General features: G+C 36.5%; 1 protein-coding gene across 1 annotated transcript in view; it reads left to right on the top strand.

The window, feature by feature from the left end:
• PIGK (phosphatidylinositol glycan anchor biosynthesis class K) overlaps positions 1-20222 on the top strand; it is a 73404-nt gene that overhangs the window by 12489 nt on the left and 40693 nt on the right. Inside the window, exon 9 of the mRNA XM_067301041.1 lies at positions 4826-4998. Coding sequence (XP_067157142.1) covers positions 4826-4998 — 173 coding nt within the window. The remainder of the gene's footprint in view (positions 1-4825; positions 4999-20222) is intronic.

Consider the following 20222-nt stretch of genomic DNA (forward strand, 5'->3'; position numbering starts at 1 on the left):
GCTAATAATGAGTTGTACAATTTTGTGATATGCCTAATGTCTGCTCTTTTAAGAGCAGTGTAATAATTGCAGAGTGTTTCTATTGCATCACTTGTTTAGTTTTCTCTAACCACTCTTAAAACACCTTCTCTTCAGACCCACCTAAATTTTGGATGTTGCATTCTTGCAAAGAATGAGACATCTTTCCTCATAATCCACTCCACCTACTCCCCACCTGCTCCATCTGTGTTGCTAGGGGAATAGCATAAAGCTGTGCAAATGACTGACTTTGGATTTGACTGCAATTCCAAAAAAAGAAAAGACTAAATTGAAATGTCACACTTTTAAACTTTTAAAATAAGATTCAAATACATTTCTACACAAGATATCATTTGGCATTAAATAGCTAAAAATTTTGTTATGAAAAATCAAGATAAAGTTTCTGTTTTGAGGAATTGTGTGGCTTTAGATAAATAATATCTTATTCAAGTAATTTGGAAAAATATGCACAAGAACATGTCTTTCATTTAGCCAGCATTTACCTTTTCTTTTTTGTCAAAAGACCTCTGCTATAAAAGTGTTACTCTGCTGTAGCGTAATTGCTTTGCAGTCTTCTCTCACGCTGGTACTTGTATATTTGCATCTGTAATGTTGAAGTTCTCTTCTTAGTGTCACTGCAAATTCTTGATCGTAATTTGGCTCAAAATCTTCTTGTGGTAGTAAATCATTGTGGGGCAGATTGGAAGTAGTCATAGTCTCTGTTTCGTAGTTTTAATGCTGATGCTGTTGTTCTGGGACATGTACACATCTCAAGAGACCTTCAAATTACTCCTGCCTTGATCCTCTATATCCTCCCAGCCCAAAGCAGTGCTGAGTAAAAATTGTTCAAAACTCAGAACAGTCTTGTCAGAGTTATTCTGAGTCAAAGCTTTGTTGATGGTACTGTGCTAATGTATCTGTACAGCTTTTGCTCTGTAGTTATTCAGTGATCTTTTTGCATGATATAGGTGAGCTGTCATTAATACTTTTTTTCCTCTTAGTTTATAAGACATTGTTATTTTTATACCTATCACCTATCAAATTCATGTTTGTTTGTTTGTTTTTGACTGGGGAGAGATTTTCCCCCTCTTTCTAGTCATATTCAATATTAAGTAGTGTTAAAAGAATTAGATTTGTCCTTTATTTAATGTTTAACAAGTTTAATATAGTGATATGTATTTTAAGCAATGGCACTTAACCAAGAGAGATTAAAAAGAAAATGCAGATGTTTTCTGTAAAGTAACTGCTCAGTATCTTGTCTCAATTCTTCTTTTCCGGATAGCAAACATTGTATTTGTGTAGGGAGAGTGATTATCTTCTAAATGTTTATTTGTAGTCTTGAAGAACTCTAACAACCAGGAATATAAATTTAGCATTTAGCGATTTTGGATTTTGGCTGCTTTGAAGCACAGAAGCACTTTGTGGCATATTGGTATACTGCAGGATTCCCATGCTCTCATAGGTTTTTAAGGAGTAGTCAATTAAATGTAGAAAACTTACAGTAGGTAACAGCTATTGCATATAAATAAGAATTTCTAAGCTTATCTCCAGCTCGGAATAGCATGGAATGTTACAGTTTGTCTTCAAAATGATAGTTCTGTTTTATTTTAGTAAATTTTATTAACAAAACTAATCATGGTCTAGATGGAAGATTAGGCATCTGTCTCTGTATCTTGCAGTCTAAAAGAAGTCTGCTTTTGAAATAAATCACATTAGGTTATGCTTCTTCTCTTTATTTGGATAGGGCAATAATTCCTGTCCCATGTAATGTCCCGTTACTGTTTGCTATGCTACTGAAGCATAACACTTAGAAAAAGGTAGTTTTCCTGTGTTAGGACGTGTAGACAGCAGAAATTAACAGTCCCATGGAACAATACTGCCTTGAAAAACATATGCTGAATGAAGGAAGATGGTATCAATAAAAACTATTAGCTGGGTGTTCAGACTTGATAGGCAATGGAGAAGTGCTACAGCTTCATAAAAATCCAAAGGGGCTTGCTGTTTCATATTTTATGCATTTTAATATGTACATAATGAAGACGTAGGCACTTACCCCATGGAAACAACAGTCTCCATGACTTCGTAGCTTGGGGGAGGGGGGGTTTCTCTTCATAATTTTGCTGTATTTATTTTGTGTATTTATTCACTTCATCTTTTTAGTGTTGGGAGAGAGTTTTTGCCTTTCTGAACTGACTTTTTGATAAATTTTGAAATGAGAACAGAATAATTTCAGCTCAGTAAACAATATATAAAGATGTGTGAAAATACCCACTGGGAGAGAGCAAATGATAAACATGCTAGATTTGGTTTGGAATTTGCCAGAATTTAAATAGTTTGAATGCTTTACTTGGAGATTATAGAATTACAGAGCATTGATTTCACTGACTTTGTGGATTTTTTTTTTTTTTCTCTCTCACTTTTTCTGTTCTGTAGTGCTGGGTAATTTCATAGGTTCCTCAGATTCCTTTTTATACTACAGGACGCAATTTATTCAGAGATGCAAAAGACAGATGGAAGACTTGTAGACAGTTTCAGGTACTGGAGCCATTGGTGAGACTGGTGCTGCCCTCTCTCAAGAATCGGGATCGGATGACAGTGCAGGAGGGTGGCATGTTCCAAAGGAAACAGGATTAAATGGCTGAAAAATCTAAGCTTCCTAGAATCTCTTTTGTCTAAAAGGGAACGTGAGATCGTCTGATGTGATGCTCTAGTCATAGGCTGTTGTAGTTCCACTTACTGATGTCTGGTTTTGCTAAGGCACAGCTTCCAGAAAAGTGTTCAATCATAGTGGAAACAGAAGTTTTCCACTGAAAGTTTGTTCTAGTCGTTGATCAGCTTTACAGTTGAGCTTCTGCCTGTTGTTTTTCATTTGACATTGGCTGGGTTTATATTCCAGTTTTTGTTAGGTTTGGCATGGCTATGTTAAATTCATCTTTGTTACTCTTTTTTTTTCTTCTTGTGAAAGTGATTCTACATTGGAATCAAATTTTCTCTTATTTTTTATAAAACAAATTCTGCACCTAATATCTCTCACTAGTTTCTTTTTTTCCTCCCAGCTCCATAATTATTTTTGTATCCACGCACCACTGGGCTACTTTGCAGTGTCTGTTTTAAAATGCAGGCACTAGAATTGCACATGGTATGGTCCCGTTAAATCTGTGTCTAGAGGTAAATTACCAACTTTCCTTCCTTTATACGCCAGTGAGTACATTAACCCATTTTGCCAAGCCTCATTGAATCAATTTATAAATTTCAAAATATACTCTATTTCTAGCTGATGGTATTGTTTAAGGATATTGAAAGGAAATGAAATTAGCTCGAAGTGATATAATTGGGAGACTTCAACTTGAAAGATCTTGAAACATTTTTTTTCTTTAATGATTATCGTTCCCCCTTTTTTGTCTCGGGGAGAATGGCAAGTCAGTTATCTTTATCTATAATGTGTTTGTAAAAGGAATAACACGGTTGCACCTCTAACACTTCCAACCTGCTACTCCAGCTAGGTATCACTAGTTTATGCAGCCTACAAAGAGAAAATTATTTTTAAGGAATAAAAACTGAATTTTGTAGTGCATGGGGATGAATGTTGTGACTGTGGATTGAAATGAAGTGCAATTTTGGAAGGAAAGTATATTCTTTAGTTGAACAAACTCGTGACATACCCATAATTGAGATAACATTTGTATTTAATATTTGTTTTAATGTTTTCTCTGCACTAGCACAAGTCGATTACAGCTTGTAAAAGAAGATGTTGTTTTTAGTATTTTATTCATACCTATTTGATGTGCTGGAAGGAGGTAGATGGAGGCAAGCGTGTGCTGAATTTCATTCTGGTCTTGGGAACAGCAATATTATGTGTTGTTTTTTGGTCAATATGTGTGATAAAATCTCAATCGAGTCCAATGGAGGTGAACTTTAGCTTTTGAAGAACAGTGATTAAATCCCTTCTTTGTGTACGCTTGCCTAAATCGTTTGCACAGATCTCATTCTCTCTTAAAATGCATTTGTTGATGGCAAGAGGGAAGTTTTAAAAGTCATTTCTTTAGGAATTAAATGGAAATATTTGTCACGACCAGTAAGGCAAAAGTTCAATATAATATCAGATGAAAAGAGCACTGGCCTTGTGTGCCTTTGGTAGCTAATATAAAGTAGAATTGGTAAGCAGCTTTTACTCTGCTGGCTTTGAAGCTGTTTTCAGCAGGGTCACCTTCGATCAAGAGATCTTGGACTTGAGGTTTGAGATTTTGTTGGGGTCAGATAGGTGAAAGCAGAAGTGGAAAATCATAATTTGTTAAATCCATTCATAGTAGTCATATACTGTTGTGCTGATGTTAATGATACAGGAATATAAAAACATTATAGTTCTTCCCGGGTTTTGTAACCTTTCCAGCCGGACTTAATTGCATAGCTGTAGCATTGATCTATACATCAAATAGAGGGATTAAAATTAATTCTTGGTTTATACAGTTTACTTTAGAGACTTTAATTTTTTTGTTTGCTCCCTTAATTGGAACTGAGTAAAAGAAAATGTGTTGCCTTTCGGTGAAAACGTGAAACCAAGAGGCTTTTTTTTTTTTTTTTTTATGTGCAGTGACAAATGTCTTTGTATGGAAAAGGTTCTCTGAAATACAAGAATGCATTTTAATATTTTTGTTGAATCACTTTTTCCAACTGTGGAACCTGTACTGAAATTAATGCAAGTTATGTGTGGCATTTATCTTTCTTTTTATAATTTTTTTTTGTAAGCTGCCTACAGAGACTACTGATTGATGAGGGGCAAGATATGATTGTCCGTTTTGTTTTCCAGTTTCAGGTGTGTCCAAAAAGTTTGTGTGTTTCTACCCCTGGCCATCGAACTGATCTCTTTCAGCGAGACCCTCAAAATGTTCTGATAACAGACTTCTTTGGCAGTGTAAGAAAGGTGGAAATTACGGCAGAGACAATTTCTTTGGACCCTAATTTAGCTGCCTTTGAAAGCAAGTAAGTAGTCATTATTTAGATTTGATTTGCATAGGTCTGCGCAGCAGAAGCAGAAAAGTCTCAGCTGTCAAGGAAAGCAGAACTGTTTTCCAGTCTGTTTGCTACAGCCGTGTTCAAAGAATCAGGGAGCCAGGATAGCCCTGCAGGCCTGGAGAGCTATTTCCTACAGACCTCCTGAGGCAAAAGCTACTCGGAGAATGAGAATTCTTTCCAACCCTTTACGGGCAGCCGTATTCAAAGGCTGCTCTTACCCTGTGTGGTGTAAACATGAAATTCAGCCATGAGATATTTTAAAACAAATTAATTTTATTGTATTGGATACTTGTCTCTACTTAAATCTATTCTGACTATTTAAACAACTACTGGACTGTCCTGTTTTAATGTGGAAGCCTAAAAAGTGGTGTGTTTGGCTTAAGTGACTTTGTCAATATGTATTTTCGTAAAACTGTTGGAAGTGAAGTTTAAAAGTAGGAAATTTTTATCTATATTGGCAGCAACAATTATATTCTTTTCCTCTTCTGTGAGGAAATTTTGTTTTTAAGCACAGTTTTACATAGAAAACCTAGAGGATTGCTTTTTGCATTTTCTAGTACTTTCAAATCTGAAAAAAAAAAATATATATATATATATATATATATTTTTTAGTTCTTTAAAACTAGCCACAGAGAAATTTTCATCAGAAGAGTTTCTTGGAACTCTAGTTGAAATTTTGAAGCTCTAGAGTGTATTCTGTTTATATGTACTCTGTAAATACCAATAGTAATACGGTACTAGGTTGAATCCTATAATGTTGTATTCTGTGCCTGGCAAAATGAAATTCTTAGTTTAAATTGATACTTTGTGAAAAATATGAAGGTCGTGTAGTTATGAGCCAGTTTTATATAATAGATTCTAACTGATGCTATTACTCATAAAGCTGGGATTTGTCAGCTGAAAACTTTCTATTTAAAATTTCTCACCCCTTTATTCTATCTAGCAAATAAATACTACTAAAGACGAAGGTATGGATGTCAACAACAACAAAAAACAGTCAAAAATGTTCTTTCTTCCTTGTTAGTTCTTGTATTATGTGCAGAAACATTTTGTTACTGTAAATCACTACTCCTTCAGATAAGCTCTGAGTTTAAACCATCAGTTAGTTGATTTCGCGTAATGTGCGGCATCTGGAGTTTCTTAATAGATGCTTTGTTTCTGCTCTGCAAATTCTGTGTCTTTTGGCCTTAACTGTCATGAGGATTTCTGTTGCTGAGATGCAACTCCTTGTCTGAATAAAATCACTAATCCAAGTTAATTGATAGAAATTATAGCAGCTTCCATTACTTCATGAAGAAAGAGTTCTAAGCTCCCTTTATTTTTGGCATTCTGTTGCCACCTATTGGGAACATGTAAAGAAAGATGTGCTTGCACTGTAGAGTTTATTTAGCATTTTTCTTGTATTTCTTTTGCATCTTTTACATTTTATGAAACTTTCCTCTAGAAGGAAAAAAAAGAATTGAAATAGACTACTATAACCAGAGATGTAAATATTTTTAACCCATAAATTTATGTAAATTATTGTCTGCCTTGTAGAATATCACTCCAGTCAAAGCACAAGTTAGTGGATGTCAGTTCTATAAATTTTCAAGAAGATAACAGTACCTCTGGTGCTCATAATTTAAATTATTCACACTTTTGATTCTAAGTTTAGTGTAATTGTTTTTCTTTCTTGCTGTATTTTCACATGTATCGTGCACATTATTACCAACCATATTCATCTTAAGCTTATTCTGTGACTCCTTAGTTTAGAACAACACTTAGCGAGACTAAATTTGTTTCTTCTCTGAAGAATAAAAAAACATTTTGTGCAAATAGTAGAGCTTTTGCCAATCAAAAACTGTGTTGAAAACCTACCTGTGTGTATTTCTAATTTGTGGATGATTAAGGGGAGAAACAGGTTTCACCACCTTTGCTGTTCTGGAACAGGAAGTGACATTGTAATTTTCAACTTTTAATTTTGAGCTATTTGTGTGCCGATTTATGAGCTTTTTAGTTACCGGCACACTCCTGACTTGGGCACATGGAAGCAATGTTGAGGAATAGGTACTCACGCACAAATGGGAGCGTTATCTTTGTGACACTTTCTGATGTGTAATGAAAGCTGTATTACATGAGTATAATTCCGGTTAACTGAGGTCTGTGAAACTGGAAGGGGTGGGAACGTGCTGGTTTAGTAGCTGAGAAGTTCCCCTTCCTGAGAGAATTTTTGAGAATCTGTAGGCCTTGGAGCTGAAGCACACACACAAAGCTTAAAGTAATTTGTAGTGTCTGTAATATATAACTTGTTTTAAATAGTCTCCTGTAAAATAATAAAGGTTATTCATTGCACTATATTCAGATATGCTTTTCCAAAGATGACTTCCGTTCTCAGTTTCTTGTAACCACCTTGGGAGATTTTAAAGAGAGAATATTTTTAATGGAGAAGAAAGTATGGACTTGTAGAGAAGTGCTGGAAGACTGTAGTACATCTTCATAGATAGTCATGTGGAGTGTTTAATAAATTCCTCAAACAGGTCCCTAGGTCTGTACCTCTTAGTGTGGCAGAGATCTGTTTTATGACAACAAAGTTAAGAATTATAGCTTTAAATGGAAAAAAGTTAGGAATATTTCATATAGTATTATTCTACTTTGAAAGCTTGATGAACGATTTCCTTCTTCCCGTCCAAAAGGCAATATGTGTAGAGTAACTGTATACAGGAGTTTGAGGCTGGTTTGACTACTCATCGGGTTTTTTCCTCTTTTACAGCTTCTAAATCACGATGAACTGCAGCAATGCATTGCATGTCATTTTAATAATCACTTTTTGCACTTACTTGTGACACATATATGGTAGTTATTTTGCACAGGCTTATGCAATGGAAACAGAAAGCTGAGGGTGTACTTTGTGCAAGATGTCACAGAAGTAGCAAAGGTGAGGCTCCACACCGTTAGGTATTCCTGTGTGGACTGTACATGCTGAGAAATATTTAAAGGTTTAGAGTTTTTTTCCCCTTAATTAAAAATGTTATGCTTTAATAAAAAGACAGTTTTGGAGGATGTGCTCTTCAAGAACTAATTGCCCTTTTTTTTTTATTTCAAGAATATTCTAAATGTTATACACAGCTGTTTCTGAGGGTATTAAGAAGTCTCAACACTTCACAAATTATGTGGTCTTTGAATCGATACTGCCTAGATTAATTACAGCTTGCCCCAAATTAATATATGAAAGAAAGAATGAGGGTGAATATTCTTCCATGATCAGTGTTAGCTCAAACATTATGCCTTTCCTGAATGTGATGTCTGTTGACATACCCCAGATCGCACTCTTATGTAAAGATAGGAAAAAACGGGGCTAACACAGGCTGATTTATTATTTTCGGTGTCATCAGGAGAGTCTGAGTTCTGTATCCAAACCAGCTTCTTGGGAAGCAACTTGAGTATCTCTGCTGCACCAAGTTTGCAACAGAATAATCTTAAGTTTCTGAGGTATTAAGCATTTCAAAAATGTTGTTACATACCTGGTTAAGTTAATGGGAAAGGCTTTTTTATATCTCGTGTATGTTTACTACGCTGCAGTCTGTGTTTATAAATGTAGTATACATACTACCCTGGCTTACACAATGTTTTCTATCCTGAATATACATAGAGAATGTGCCTGGAAGATGGATAAGTCTAGAAAAAATTTTCAATTGTGAGATAGAAAGATTTCAGCATTCCAAATACCCTAGGATTGATGAAGGTTATACACACACTCTTTTTTATTCAAATCTAGTAGCAAAATGCGTTTCTTGTAATGAGATCTTCTGGTTAGTGCTCTGGTTAAGTCTTATTTTGCTTTTAGGATAATTTCATAGTAAGTGAACTCTTCGCGGGCTCATTTTGTTATATATCAGAACACTAGTTATGAATTGTACAGGATGCTTTCTTGGACTATCCAAGTACTTTATTTACTATTTTTCCTCCATTGTTTCTGGGGTTTTAGGATGAAGAAATGTTTTATTCTCCTAAGAAAATAGAGACAAAAAAGGGGTGAGAGGAGGGAAACACTGATTGCTCCTGGCAGGTAATGAAGGGTAAAGATGCCATCGTGTGAGAAATGAATGCGTATTGGGATCATACCATTCACAAACTGTTCAAGCTGCCATCTAACCCTCTGCTCTGACTTAGCCAAATCTTTTCCATAGAACTTTGTCCCTTGGTTAGGTCACTGATTAGCGATTGCTTGGTAACGCGGATCCACTCCCAAGCTCAGCATTAACTATAGCTGTGCTACCAGGTCACAGCTGGTGGTTTCCTGGCGAGTCGCAGCCCTGCTGTTTGATGGGTATGGACTTTGAAGTTTGCTTGGGCTTGGGCCGAGACTTGTACAAAGAAAAAACAAGTAATTAATGAAAAAGAGGAGGCTTTCAGTTCACACTGAATTAGGCGAGTATTTGTGAGCAGAGGCTTTAAAAATAAAAGGAAAGAAGAATCCTTTGCTCTTTCCTTTCTTCATAGCAGTTTGAATCTAAGCTACGTTCACTTCAAAGGCCTTGTTCTGTAGTTGCTTCAGTCCTGACTGAGCTGGTAGCTGCCAATTTCAGCAGAAAACCAGAAGGTCTAGGGATCCTGGGGCTTCAGCTGCTTTTTTTGTTTGTAAATCTCTTTTTAAGGTGAACCGAAAGAGGAAAACAAGTATTAAGGTGTAGAAGAAATCCTGAATCCTGGAGAAGGAGCTGTACAGAGTTTAGTATGTCTAATAAATTGGGAGTCTGTCTTTTTTGCTCAGATTGTAACTATAACCAGGTAGAATAGTTTCTCTTTTTCAGCTCCTATCATGAGGAAAAGATGTCTATCAGCAGAAAGCATTGATAAAAATTAGGGGTGAATATTTCTTTTGAGGGTAGTAAGAAGTGAATTAAAGGCAGTGCCATATAAAACCATCCTAGTTTCATTGCTTTTGAGAATTGGGCTTCATTTTTAATACTTCTGTAAAGAAGAATTGTGGCACTACTAGCAATAACTGTTTTCTTAATATGAATAATTTGGCCTCTTGAGTTCGGAGGAATGCTTGTGTAATAGAGAATAATTGTGGGCAATTGGTTCATTTGCAGGATGTTAGTGGCTAATACACTCTCAATCAATTTTTTATTAGTGACTCTTTCCCTTCTCTTTCCTGTGCTTTCTTCTTTTCTACCAGTTATTTTTCCTGAACCCATAGCGATCCAGTTTGCGAAGCGATGGGTAATTTGTTTGCCTAGTAGCTGCTGATTAGCTCAGTTGACTTTTCTTAAAGAGAGGAAGGCTGGTTTGTTTTGAGATCACCACTAATTTCTGGCCAGAAGCCTTAGATTGAGAGCTCTTCAAAATTAATTTTAGGACTAATTCTGAAAGCTCCTGTTCTCAGAAAAAAGATCCCAGTTCTGTTTTGTATCCTGATCCACTGTTGTGGCAATGATAAACTTGCATCAACTTTTTTTTTCCTTTTTTGTTTCTTTTAATCTTCTAACTATTCTTTATGCTTAACATTTTTTTCCAGAGTTGCTCCGTTTGCTTCTGTTTTGGTGACACAAGCTGCGTGTTGCCGAGCCAGGTTTGGACGGTCGTTCCGCAGTCCCGGCCCGGCGAGCTTCAGCAGAGGCCGCCGAGGCAGCGGGTGACGCGCTCGGTGCCGCGGCCGGCGGCGGGGGGGGAGGCGCGCGGTGCGGCGCGGCGCGGTGCGGGCGCTGCGCTGTGCGGCGGCCGCGCCGAGCCGGCAGGTGGCGGCATTGCTGCAGGGGAGGCGGCCGCCGGCGCCTTGCCGCGGTCAGCAGCTCCCCGCGGCCAGCCGCGGCCCGGCTTTCGGTGCCTTTGAGTAGGAGAAGGTCTGGGGTTCCTTCCCCCTGCCTGGCATCTGCTTGTAATGTCCCTAGGTAGGGGCAAAAGGAGGCGCCGGGCTTTTTTTGTTGTTGCTGCTCGGAGTAAAGTTATTCTTGGGTTTTATCTTGTTAAAGTTATAAAGCAGCAGTAATTCATTAGTAACCCGTATCGAATTGCCAGTGGGATTACGACCCTGTTAATTCCAGGTAGTAATATTTTTTGGAAACATCTTCTCATGAATTCTGTCATTTTTTTCATGAAACATGCTAATCAGTTCTGCATGTACATTTCCCTCATATCTTATTGTTTTTATGAAATAAATTATTAACTGTGGATTTTTGATAAATTTGTGTTTGACTAGCCTAAAATAATTCAAAAAGATTGGCAAGTATTAACTTGCTGTTAAATATTATTGCTACTTTTTACAGTATTTTGTAAATATTTTTTTCTCCTTGCCTAGATACACACACATATATATAAACTACTATATTAATGTAAAAGAAAGTACCACTCAAGGTGACGAACCAGCATTAATACACTGGCTATAATATGACAAATTATATAATTAGGGTACAATTTCATTAGTATAACGTCAGGGGAAAGTAAATAAGGATCACTGACAATATGGAAAGGAACTGCTAGGTATAAATTGCATTGGAAAGACTTTAGTTACACTAAGATGTTACACTTGATGATTATAGTTCCTATTTAGCAAGATATTTTAAAAAACTACTTTGAATAATATATATTCCCATTTGAAAAGGACTTTTTGACAATGCTTTTTGCAAGAATGTTTTTAGTTTTTATTTTTTTCACAAAACTATAACTCTTGAGTCATGTTTTGTTTGGTCTTGGATGCTTTTTCCACTTTCTCCAACTTTTGCTGGAGTTTGTGTGGCATCCTGCATTTCTTCTATGAGAAAGCTTTAATTGTTAGTATCAGGTTGTGCTACTACCATTTCATACTGTTTTCGGTACAATGCTACTTTGCTGTACCTACATGTAATTATTCCTAAATATAATTTCAATAGGGGTTGACATATAAAAACAAACCTCTTGATTTATAGAGGTGCTACATACTGGGAATACTCCACAAAGGTCACTCTGGTCTTCTCCAAAGCATATGCAAGTCCATAGCAGTCTTTTTATTAACTACAGTAGCTTTCGAATCAAGTCAAAAAGCTACACATTATTCATAAGCAATTTGCATGTGCTGGTTGACATACACACTTAATAGCATCAGTAGATCTAGTTAGCGTGGACATGTAATGCCTAAAATTGTTGTGTGTCAGATTTAGAAGGGGGTTGTAAGTAAATCTAGCAGGCAACATCTAGATAAGTGAGAATATCTAAGAATTATGTAATGCTCAATCTAGATTTTTTTTTAATTCATTTTGTCTTCCTTTATCCACCTTCTCTTACACTTTTCTTGTATAGCATTTTTTTTGTCTCATTATTTCTCCTTCACCATTTCTTTTTTGTGATCTTTATCTACTGTTATTTTTGCAGTTAAGTGGGCTGCTCTAAAATTCTAGTCTCCTGCAGTACTCTCTAGATTTCGTAGTGGTCTTTACATGGTTTGATCATCCTGCTTTGCTGTCAAAGTGCTAAACACAAATTCATATTTATTTGTAGATGTACTTCAGTGGTTGTGCTCTGTATGTTGCCACTCAAGGAAATCATGCAGACAGCTTTCATGTTTGGCATATGTCAGACCAGGAAATATTTCATGCAGTTTTGGGGTCTTTACAGAGCTTTGAGATAGCACAATAATTTCAATAAAATTCTTTATTATCATTATTTATTTCCAGTTGAAAGTATCAAAGCCACTGTTGTGTGGGGAGTTTTTTTGTTTGTTTTAGGATAATTATATTCTTTTTGTGTGATTAAGAAGTAAATTTCAAGGGGGTAGTGAAAATAGAGGGGAAAGAGCAAGCTGGTAGTTTGAAACAGTTATTACTGGACTGTTAGGTCTTTTGAATTTAGTGGCCAGGCATACGTTAGCTTCCGTCTGCCCTCAGAAATGAATCTCAGAACATAACTATTAAGTCTCCAGGGCTCAAGCAACATTATTCTTCTTTTTTTTTTTTTTTTAATGGTATTAAACCATATGCAAGTGCTCTTAGTCCTTTACTGTTTCAATATCATGAAAAAGCTTACACTTGTCTTTTATGAGTGTCTGAGGAATTACCTTCCAGACGGTCAGAGATTTCTGCCACTGAAAAATCATATCTTGTCCAAAGCTGTGGGGGAAGAAGGGGCATTTTGCCTTCACAACACATCTGTATAACTGATGGCTAGAAGACCATAAGGTGATCTCCATCTCCCAGCCCTCCCAATAGCAGATTCTTTTCTTTTGAGTCAGGTGTTCAGGGGACCAAGCTTCTTGTCATAGGACTATCAGATTTATTATGTACATGCAAAGATTTGATTTAATGTATTTTTTTGGAAGTCTTATGGTTGATTTCAATAGGAACCAGTCAGGCTGTTAGCTGCAAGATGATCTGGACAATAATAATGTTTTTCTGCACTGCTTATTTCTAAAGACTGTTACGCTCAACCAAGTCATGCTTCATAGTGAGAGTATTGAGGGTCCTAGTTCCTTAGTTTAATTAAAAAAAAAAAAAAGGCATTAGTATGAGTTGTGAGCAGAAAAGAGCTGAACTTGAATAGCATTGAATTATCGCTGGACATCCCTTTCCTGCCCAGTTAGCTGTTGGAATAGACTAGTGGGAATTTCTGGCAAGGGAAGAGCAGGAAAGCCACAATCACATCAAAGGATATAAAGAAAGCTAGAGGTGATTACAAAAGGCGATTCTGATCTGGTAAAGAAAAGGATTTAGGGATGGCTTACTGAACACTGTATAATATTACTTAACTAAATGAGATTGTTTTATATGCTTGGTCTAGGATATCAGAAATCTGTAGAAACTGTGGAAAGGGAAATAGCAGATGCTGAATGTGTCTACTAAAGTGCACAAGCCATTGTTAAGATTACTGTATGAAATATGTAGGGCAGCAGAGTATTATCTGTGTGGCAAGAGTGATCGTTCAGAAAAAGAATACTTCTATAAACAAAGAACTTGTTGTGAAATGGGATTTATTCAGCTTTTTTTGTAGGCACGAGCCCATGATTGCACAAAAGGTTGGTGTTGGTAAATACAGGAAGAAACAAACAAAGTAATGAAATATAATAGTTTTGCATCTCTGGCAAAAAACAAAAGAGGAGGAGGAAATTGTAACATAAAGGGAGCTGGATGAATAGCTACTCAGGGGTTGGATGTGTTGTAGGATCCTAGCAAACTTAATTCAGTTGGCTCCGGTTATCATAGAGAGGTTCCTGGGATTGCAAGGGAGTATAGTGGCAACTATAGATGTTCAGCTTTCTAAGACTGATGATGGTCTGTCTCTGCTGTGGCAGCTACAGCTAAAAAGGCAAGCCTAAATTGGCCACAAGTTTATACAATATTGAGAAAGAACAGAGAAGTATGAAAACACTTTAATAATTTGCCTAGAGGTCGAATCCAATTTGAAACATAAAGTCAGGCAGGCTTTCTCTTCCACCAGATACATGGGAAATTTCTACTGTATGCATGTACATGCAAGGATGTGCATATTTTGTAATATAGCACCAGAATTTATTACCACTGAAGGCAGTATATTCCTGTGTCGTAAACAGAACAAACATAATTTCATTGCAGACTAGAATTGTTAGGGTTTTATATAATCAAACTATATTTAGGTTTCTTATGTATGCAGGAATTGGACAAATGATTGGAGTCAGAGCCCGCCTCATCCCCCAAATTTTTTGAAGTCACCAATATTGTTTCACCTTGTACATACTATATTGAGTTAGTGAGATCACAGCATTACCTTGATATCAATATGACTGGCAATAATGAGGATTTGGAAGCAATTTTGGAAAGGAAGAGTTTATTTTCCATAGAGTATTCAGATTATGCAGTTCATTCCAGTAGCTGTGAGGAGAAGGCAAGATGACAGTGAAGGCTAGGATTTCCTTTACTGTGGGAAAGGGAGGAATGAATGTTGAGTATTGATATTTGCAGTTGCTTTAGCATTAACTCTTTGAGTTATAAGACAGCTATTTTAAGTTTCTCTTCCTATAGGTTAAAAAAATTATTGTTGAAGTCCAGCTGATATGAGTTTGTTCCAATATTAAGGAAATGGATGATTAGAAATCCAAACAATATTTATTTCTGATGTTGCACCTTCTTCCTGGTTCCCATTGCCAGGTTTTCAATTTTACAGTAATATTTTCTGTGTAAATTCTCCCGCATTGCTATGTAAAAAATAAAAGAATCAGTGCTAAGCACCGAGGAAAAGACTGAATAATATTGACTGTGTATGGTACATTGTCAGACACCCTGACTGAAGGATAGAAGAAAATGCGTTTTGCTGATTTCTTAGAATAATCTTTAACAGATTATAATTTCTAAACTGATAGTATGCTTTCACTCTATGGTGTTTCCTATCTCATTATTAAAAAAAAAATTGTTTATTAGCTGATTGGTTTATCAATGACTAATGATAAATTAACATTTTTTGCATTTATTATAGCTTCAGAAGACGTGTGTGCAAGGATACTTTGTTGAAGTGGGCTAACTACTGTACTTCCACAGCAAGAAATTCAATTTCACATTTCACATTAGGAATTTAAGTAGCCCCGTCAAGTTAAGCATTACCAAAAGTGTTTTTGCTGTCCTGGGACATCGCCTGTGCTTAAGCCAAAGCTGGGCTTGTTTATCCTGCGTACAAAGGCCAAATTGGCTATCATAATGAGCCACTAAAATGCATATTTTCAGTGGGCCAGCTGGTCCCAGGTAGCTTATTGGACTGTATAATTTATATTCCCCTGGCATAGCAGAGCCTGTTGCCCTCACAGGGAGGAGATTAACTGCAAGGAGAGAACAGATGGTCTTTCCGCTCCTTACTGAGTGCGTTGTATCACAGAGAGGGTAGAGTTAATCCATGACTAGGGCTTGCTAGCCTGACTAGCCAGCGTCGCTGAAGCCTCCTGCAGGACAGCACTACTTGCTTCTCGGTTTATGCGGACCCCATACGGGCTCTCAGAAGGACAGGAGGGTTCGAGCTGCTTTGTGCCCATGTGTTTTCCCCATGGCTGACTTCCTGGAACTGCATTCCAGGGCTATGGTTCTGCTGGCAGAAGCTTTCATAAGCTAGCGACAAATCTGGCTTGCAGATTATACATCTGAATTTCTTCATGAACAGCCCAGTGCTGTGAAGGATAGGAATGGTTAGATTTTCAGTAGGGAAGATTACTTAAGTGTGAGTGGCGCGAAGAAGCAGATAAGGGTATATTTTTGCTGTAGCTCCCCAGTAGCTGCTTAAATTTGACATGTGGTATAGTGCATGTAATATTGTAGTTGTAGTAAGTAATTTGTAGGAGATAAAAATCAGAAAGAGTTACTCATATCCCTGAATGATTTCTGGCCCTATATCTCCTGCAAATGAAACATGTTGCCATAGGCATAGTTCAGCAGTTCTAAAATTTCAATAATATTTTTCTTTTTGAAATAGTAGGACAAAAATTATATCTCCACATATTTAGCAATTTATGAATCATTTTAGTTTGTGAGAATTTAGTAATGAACCTTATAGGTTTATCTCAGTTTAACTGTAACATAATATTTAAGCTTCATAGTTCCCTACTGACTCTTTTTTTTGTTTGTTTTTCTTCTATTGGTTGCTTAAGAGTCTGAACCATGACTACCCGCTGGAATAGAATAGGAATGAAGACTGCTTGCTGTAGGTCTAAATTTTATCTGGGGAATTGGAGCAGAACAGTCACTAACTGAAACTGCTCTGAATCTCAGCCATAGAGGACATAACCTCTGTTTCTTCCTTAGCTGTCAAATAGAGCGCCCTAGCTCCTTTTCCTTTGTGTGTGGTTTCTCTCTGATCCAGCTTTTACTAATAGATAATTTATTATGAAATATTCTGAGCTGACTTCTATCTTATTAGATGCTTAGGAGTTTTTCCATAAAAATACATGGTGTATCTATAAAATGGATAAATCTGCAGTGTGCTGTATTGTTTTTGAACTGAAAACTGTATGTGCACAAAAAATGTGATTAGATGGAAAAATTTCCTTAAAATAGAATATGTTGTCATGGCTTGCAAAACTAATGGCACTGCTGCATAATATGAGTCAGTATAGTAATATGCAGGTTTGTAAAGTAATTTAGGAAGGATTGGTGGAAATGCTGCTCTAGCTCCGTTAGGAAGACTTTACATGCCACAGATTCAAAGTTGGTTTAGGTCAGTAGTGGCTCTAAATATTTTACAGTAATATTCACTGTTCCTTAAGTGATGTGTGTTTGTCTATCTACTTACCAATGAGCTAACATCTGGGAAGCACCTTGAAAACAGCTATCCCCGTTGCCATTCCTGGGGATGCCTCCAGCAGCGCTGTTGATTTTTGAAAGGTTACGGAGAGGAATGTTTCCAGTTCGGTAACATGGCATGGAAAAAATTATACTGGTGGTGTGTATGCTCTGCAAACAGAGGACTTCCATTACTGGTCAGAAAATTCCTTCTAATCATATTTGAGTATCTGGGTTTCATGAAAGCCTAATTATTTCTCTAACACCATGAAAGAATATATGTGATTCATTTGCTAATTGCATGCCAAATTTGACTGTTCTTGAATTCATCTCATAATAAATACAAAGCATTTAAAATTACAGTGCAGTTCTTAAAAGATTGTCTTTATCACTGTATTGAATTTTGTGTACACATATGTGGGTTTTATGGCTGGTAATAATAGATGCAAGAGATGTCTTAGAATAGTAGTGATTAGTAGTGTGACATAGAATTTTTTTTATGGTAGTATATCACCCAAGAAGTACTTAGTTGAATTTTTATGTATCCTAGATAATTGTTTCTTACTGGTTTCTAATTGTTTCTTTCTTCTTTCCCTGGATGTAAAATGAGGTTTAATTAAAATAGCAGTTCTTTGTAACACCCATTGAGGCTGAACTTCAAGCAACAAAGGAGAAAAAAAAAAAAAAAAGCTCATTTTATATGTAAATGATTATATTATATAAAATGCAGCTACTGAACAGGCCTGATCTCTGTGCAAGTGGTGTCTATGTCTGGCCTAGTATATGAGAAAGCTATAGAAACTATAGCTAATAGAGATATTGCTAGAAAGGAAATTCCACCTACTGAGTACATCTTTCAGTGTTCCAAATGAATATTCAACCTGCACATTGTAACAAACTGAAATCTCAGTAAAGCTAGTGTAATATAAATTGAAACAGGGATTAATTAATATATTAATGCATTTTTTGCCTACTGTGCTCATCTAGTAATCAGATTATTTTGCTAAATGTAATCAAAATTGTACAAAATAATTATATAATAAAGCTAACTTCACCAGAAATTTGAAAAGAAACAAAATTACTGAAATGAAATGAAGCAAATTGTAGAATATTATTTATTTTCACTGATAATTGTTCTTATAAAATAAAGGTATAATTTCAAGGTGTGCTTTTCAAACGAAATTAGAACCCCCTCCCCCCCCCCAACTGTTAATAGAAGAGGAGGAAATTGGGCAATCAATATAATCAGAAATAATTGGTCTACAATTTACATGTTAGTCATCCACCCAAGTTAAAAAACAAATGTGTTTCTGGTTGCTGAATAAAAGTTGAAATGAAGGAAAAATTTCCTATCTGTAATATGAAAAAACCTGAATTATCATTGTTGGGATAGATGGATATTGAATGCAACCCATCCCCAAACTACTGCAGAATCATTCTGAGTTGAGTACACATTCTATAGTGAGCGCGTCTGTAGCGCTCGGCTTCTCAAAATACCAAATGTGGGAACTGGGTGGATGCTGTAGCTGTGCAACCGGCTGGGTTTTGCAGGGCGTAGCAGTTGGTTTTGAGAAGCAGGCCAAGAGGGCAAGGCAGCAGAGATGGCAGTGGCAAAGTGGCAGAGACTGCGGAAGGGCTGGACTAGGGGAGCCAAGCCGGAGGGTGGCAGGGAGGGATGGGACAGCGTGCGGGGGAGCGGTTTTGGTCAAACCAAGCACAGCTCAACAGAGGGAGGGCAACAGGGTTAAGAACTATGGTTTACTGGAGGGCATTTATTAAAATCCCACCCAGTGAAGTGGACTGAGCTGTCTCCAGCACAGCCTTGTCTGTATATATTCTAGATTCATGATAAGGGTCAGATTCAGATAACTCTACTCAAGTTGAGTAAAACTTTAGTTCAGGAATGTTACTTTTATACTTTGTTTAATGCATGAGGGTGTTAATCTAATGGCTTAGTGTGGATTTATATTTTTAATGCTCAGTCCTGTATGATGGGTGAATCTTGTATAGTTGTTTAAACTGCTCAGAGTTTGACTGCATCGCTGTATTTGAGTTACTTTTCATAAGATAGGAAACACCTTTCCTGAGTAGTTACCCTCTGGAGCAGAAGAGGCTGATACTGGCCTCTAGAAAACATCAGAAGAGCATCTCCTTTGCATTAATTCAAGGAAAAACAAAGCTTCAAGAAGAAACTGTGAGGAATTTAGGTCCAAACTTAAATATTTATGGAAAAATAGATTTAGAAATAGAATATTACTGAAAAATGATTGGAAATGGCTCGAGCCTTAGCATGTACTTCATCTGTTTGTTGGTATATGTCGCCTGTTTCTTGCTGGTTATACACCACCTTGATAGCAAACGACACTAATTTTAAGAAATATCTTAGTGACCAGAAGTGCATGGGGTTTTTTGTTTGTTGTTGTTGTTGTTGTTTTTAATGACAGGGAGACTTGAACAGCTTGATCAGTGGTAGTAGAGAAGTTAAGCACATTCAGCAGTTGCAGAAGGTCCCTCAGTTCTCATTTTGTTTAGTTCTGAGTCTTGCCTAATCCACACGAAACAGCAGTGATTAATTTTCATTCTTTCTTCAAAAAATTGCAATAGAGTTGCCACACAGGGTCTCTTGTTCATTAAACATTACTATTTTTACAAATTATTTTAACTTACATTTTCTGGTACATTAATTAGTATGTTTTATGTGAATAATGATCAGCTTAAAAGAAGGGAATGCCTGTTCTCAGACACTTAAAAAAACCAAAACAAAACCCTTCAATTGCTAGTTTTCAAAATTTATCAATACACAGTAGTTTTTCCAGTTACTACTGTGAAATAGCAGGATTGTCATCTAGTGCAGTATACAGCACCTTAGTCAAGGAACTATTGTTATAGAGTAGATAAGATTTAAAAAAAAAAAAAGTCACTGGGTTTGATGAAAACCTGCATGAACAGTGGGAAAAGAGCCAAAGTTACCATAGCAACCACTAGTGCTTTTGACAGAAGCTAAGC

The sequence above is a fragment of the Apteryx mantelli genome, chromosome 8 (assembly GCF_036417845.1).
Source record: "Apteryx mantelli isolate bAptMan1 chromosome 8, bAptMan1.hap1, whole genome shotgun sequence".
Lineage (NCBI taxonomy): Eukaryota > Metazoa > Chordata > Aves > Apterygiformes > Apterygidae > Apteryx > Apteryx mantelli.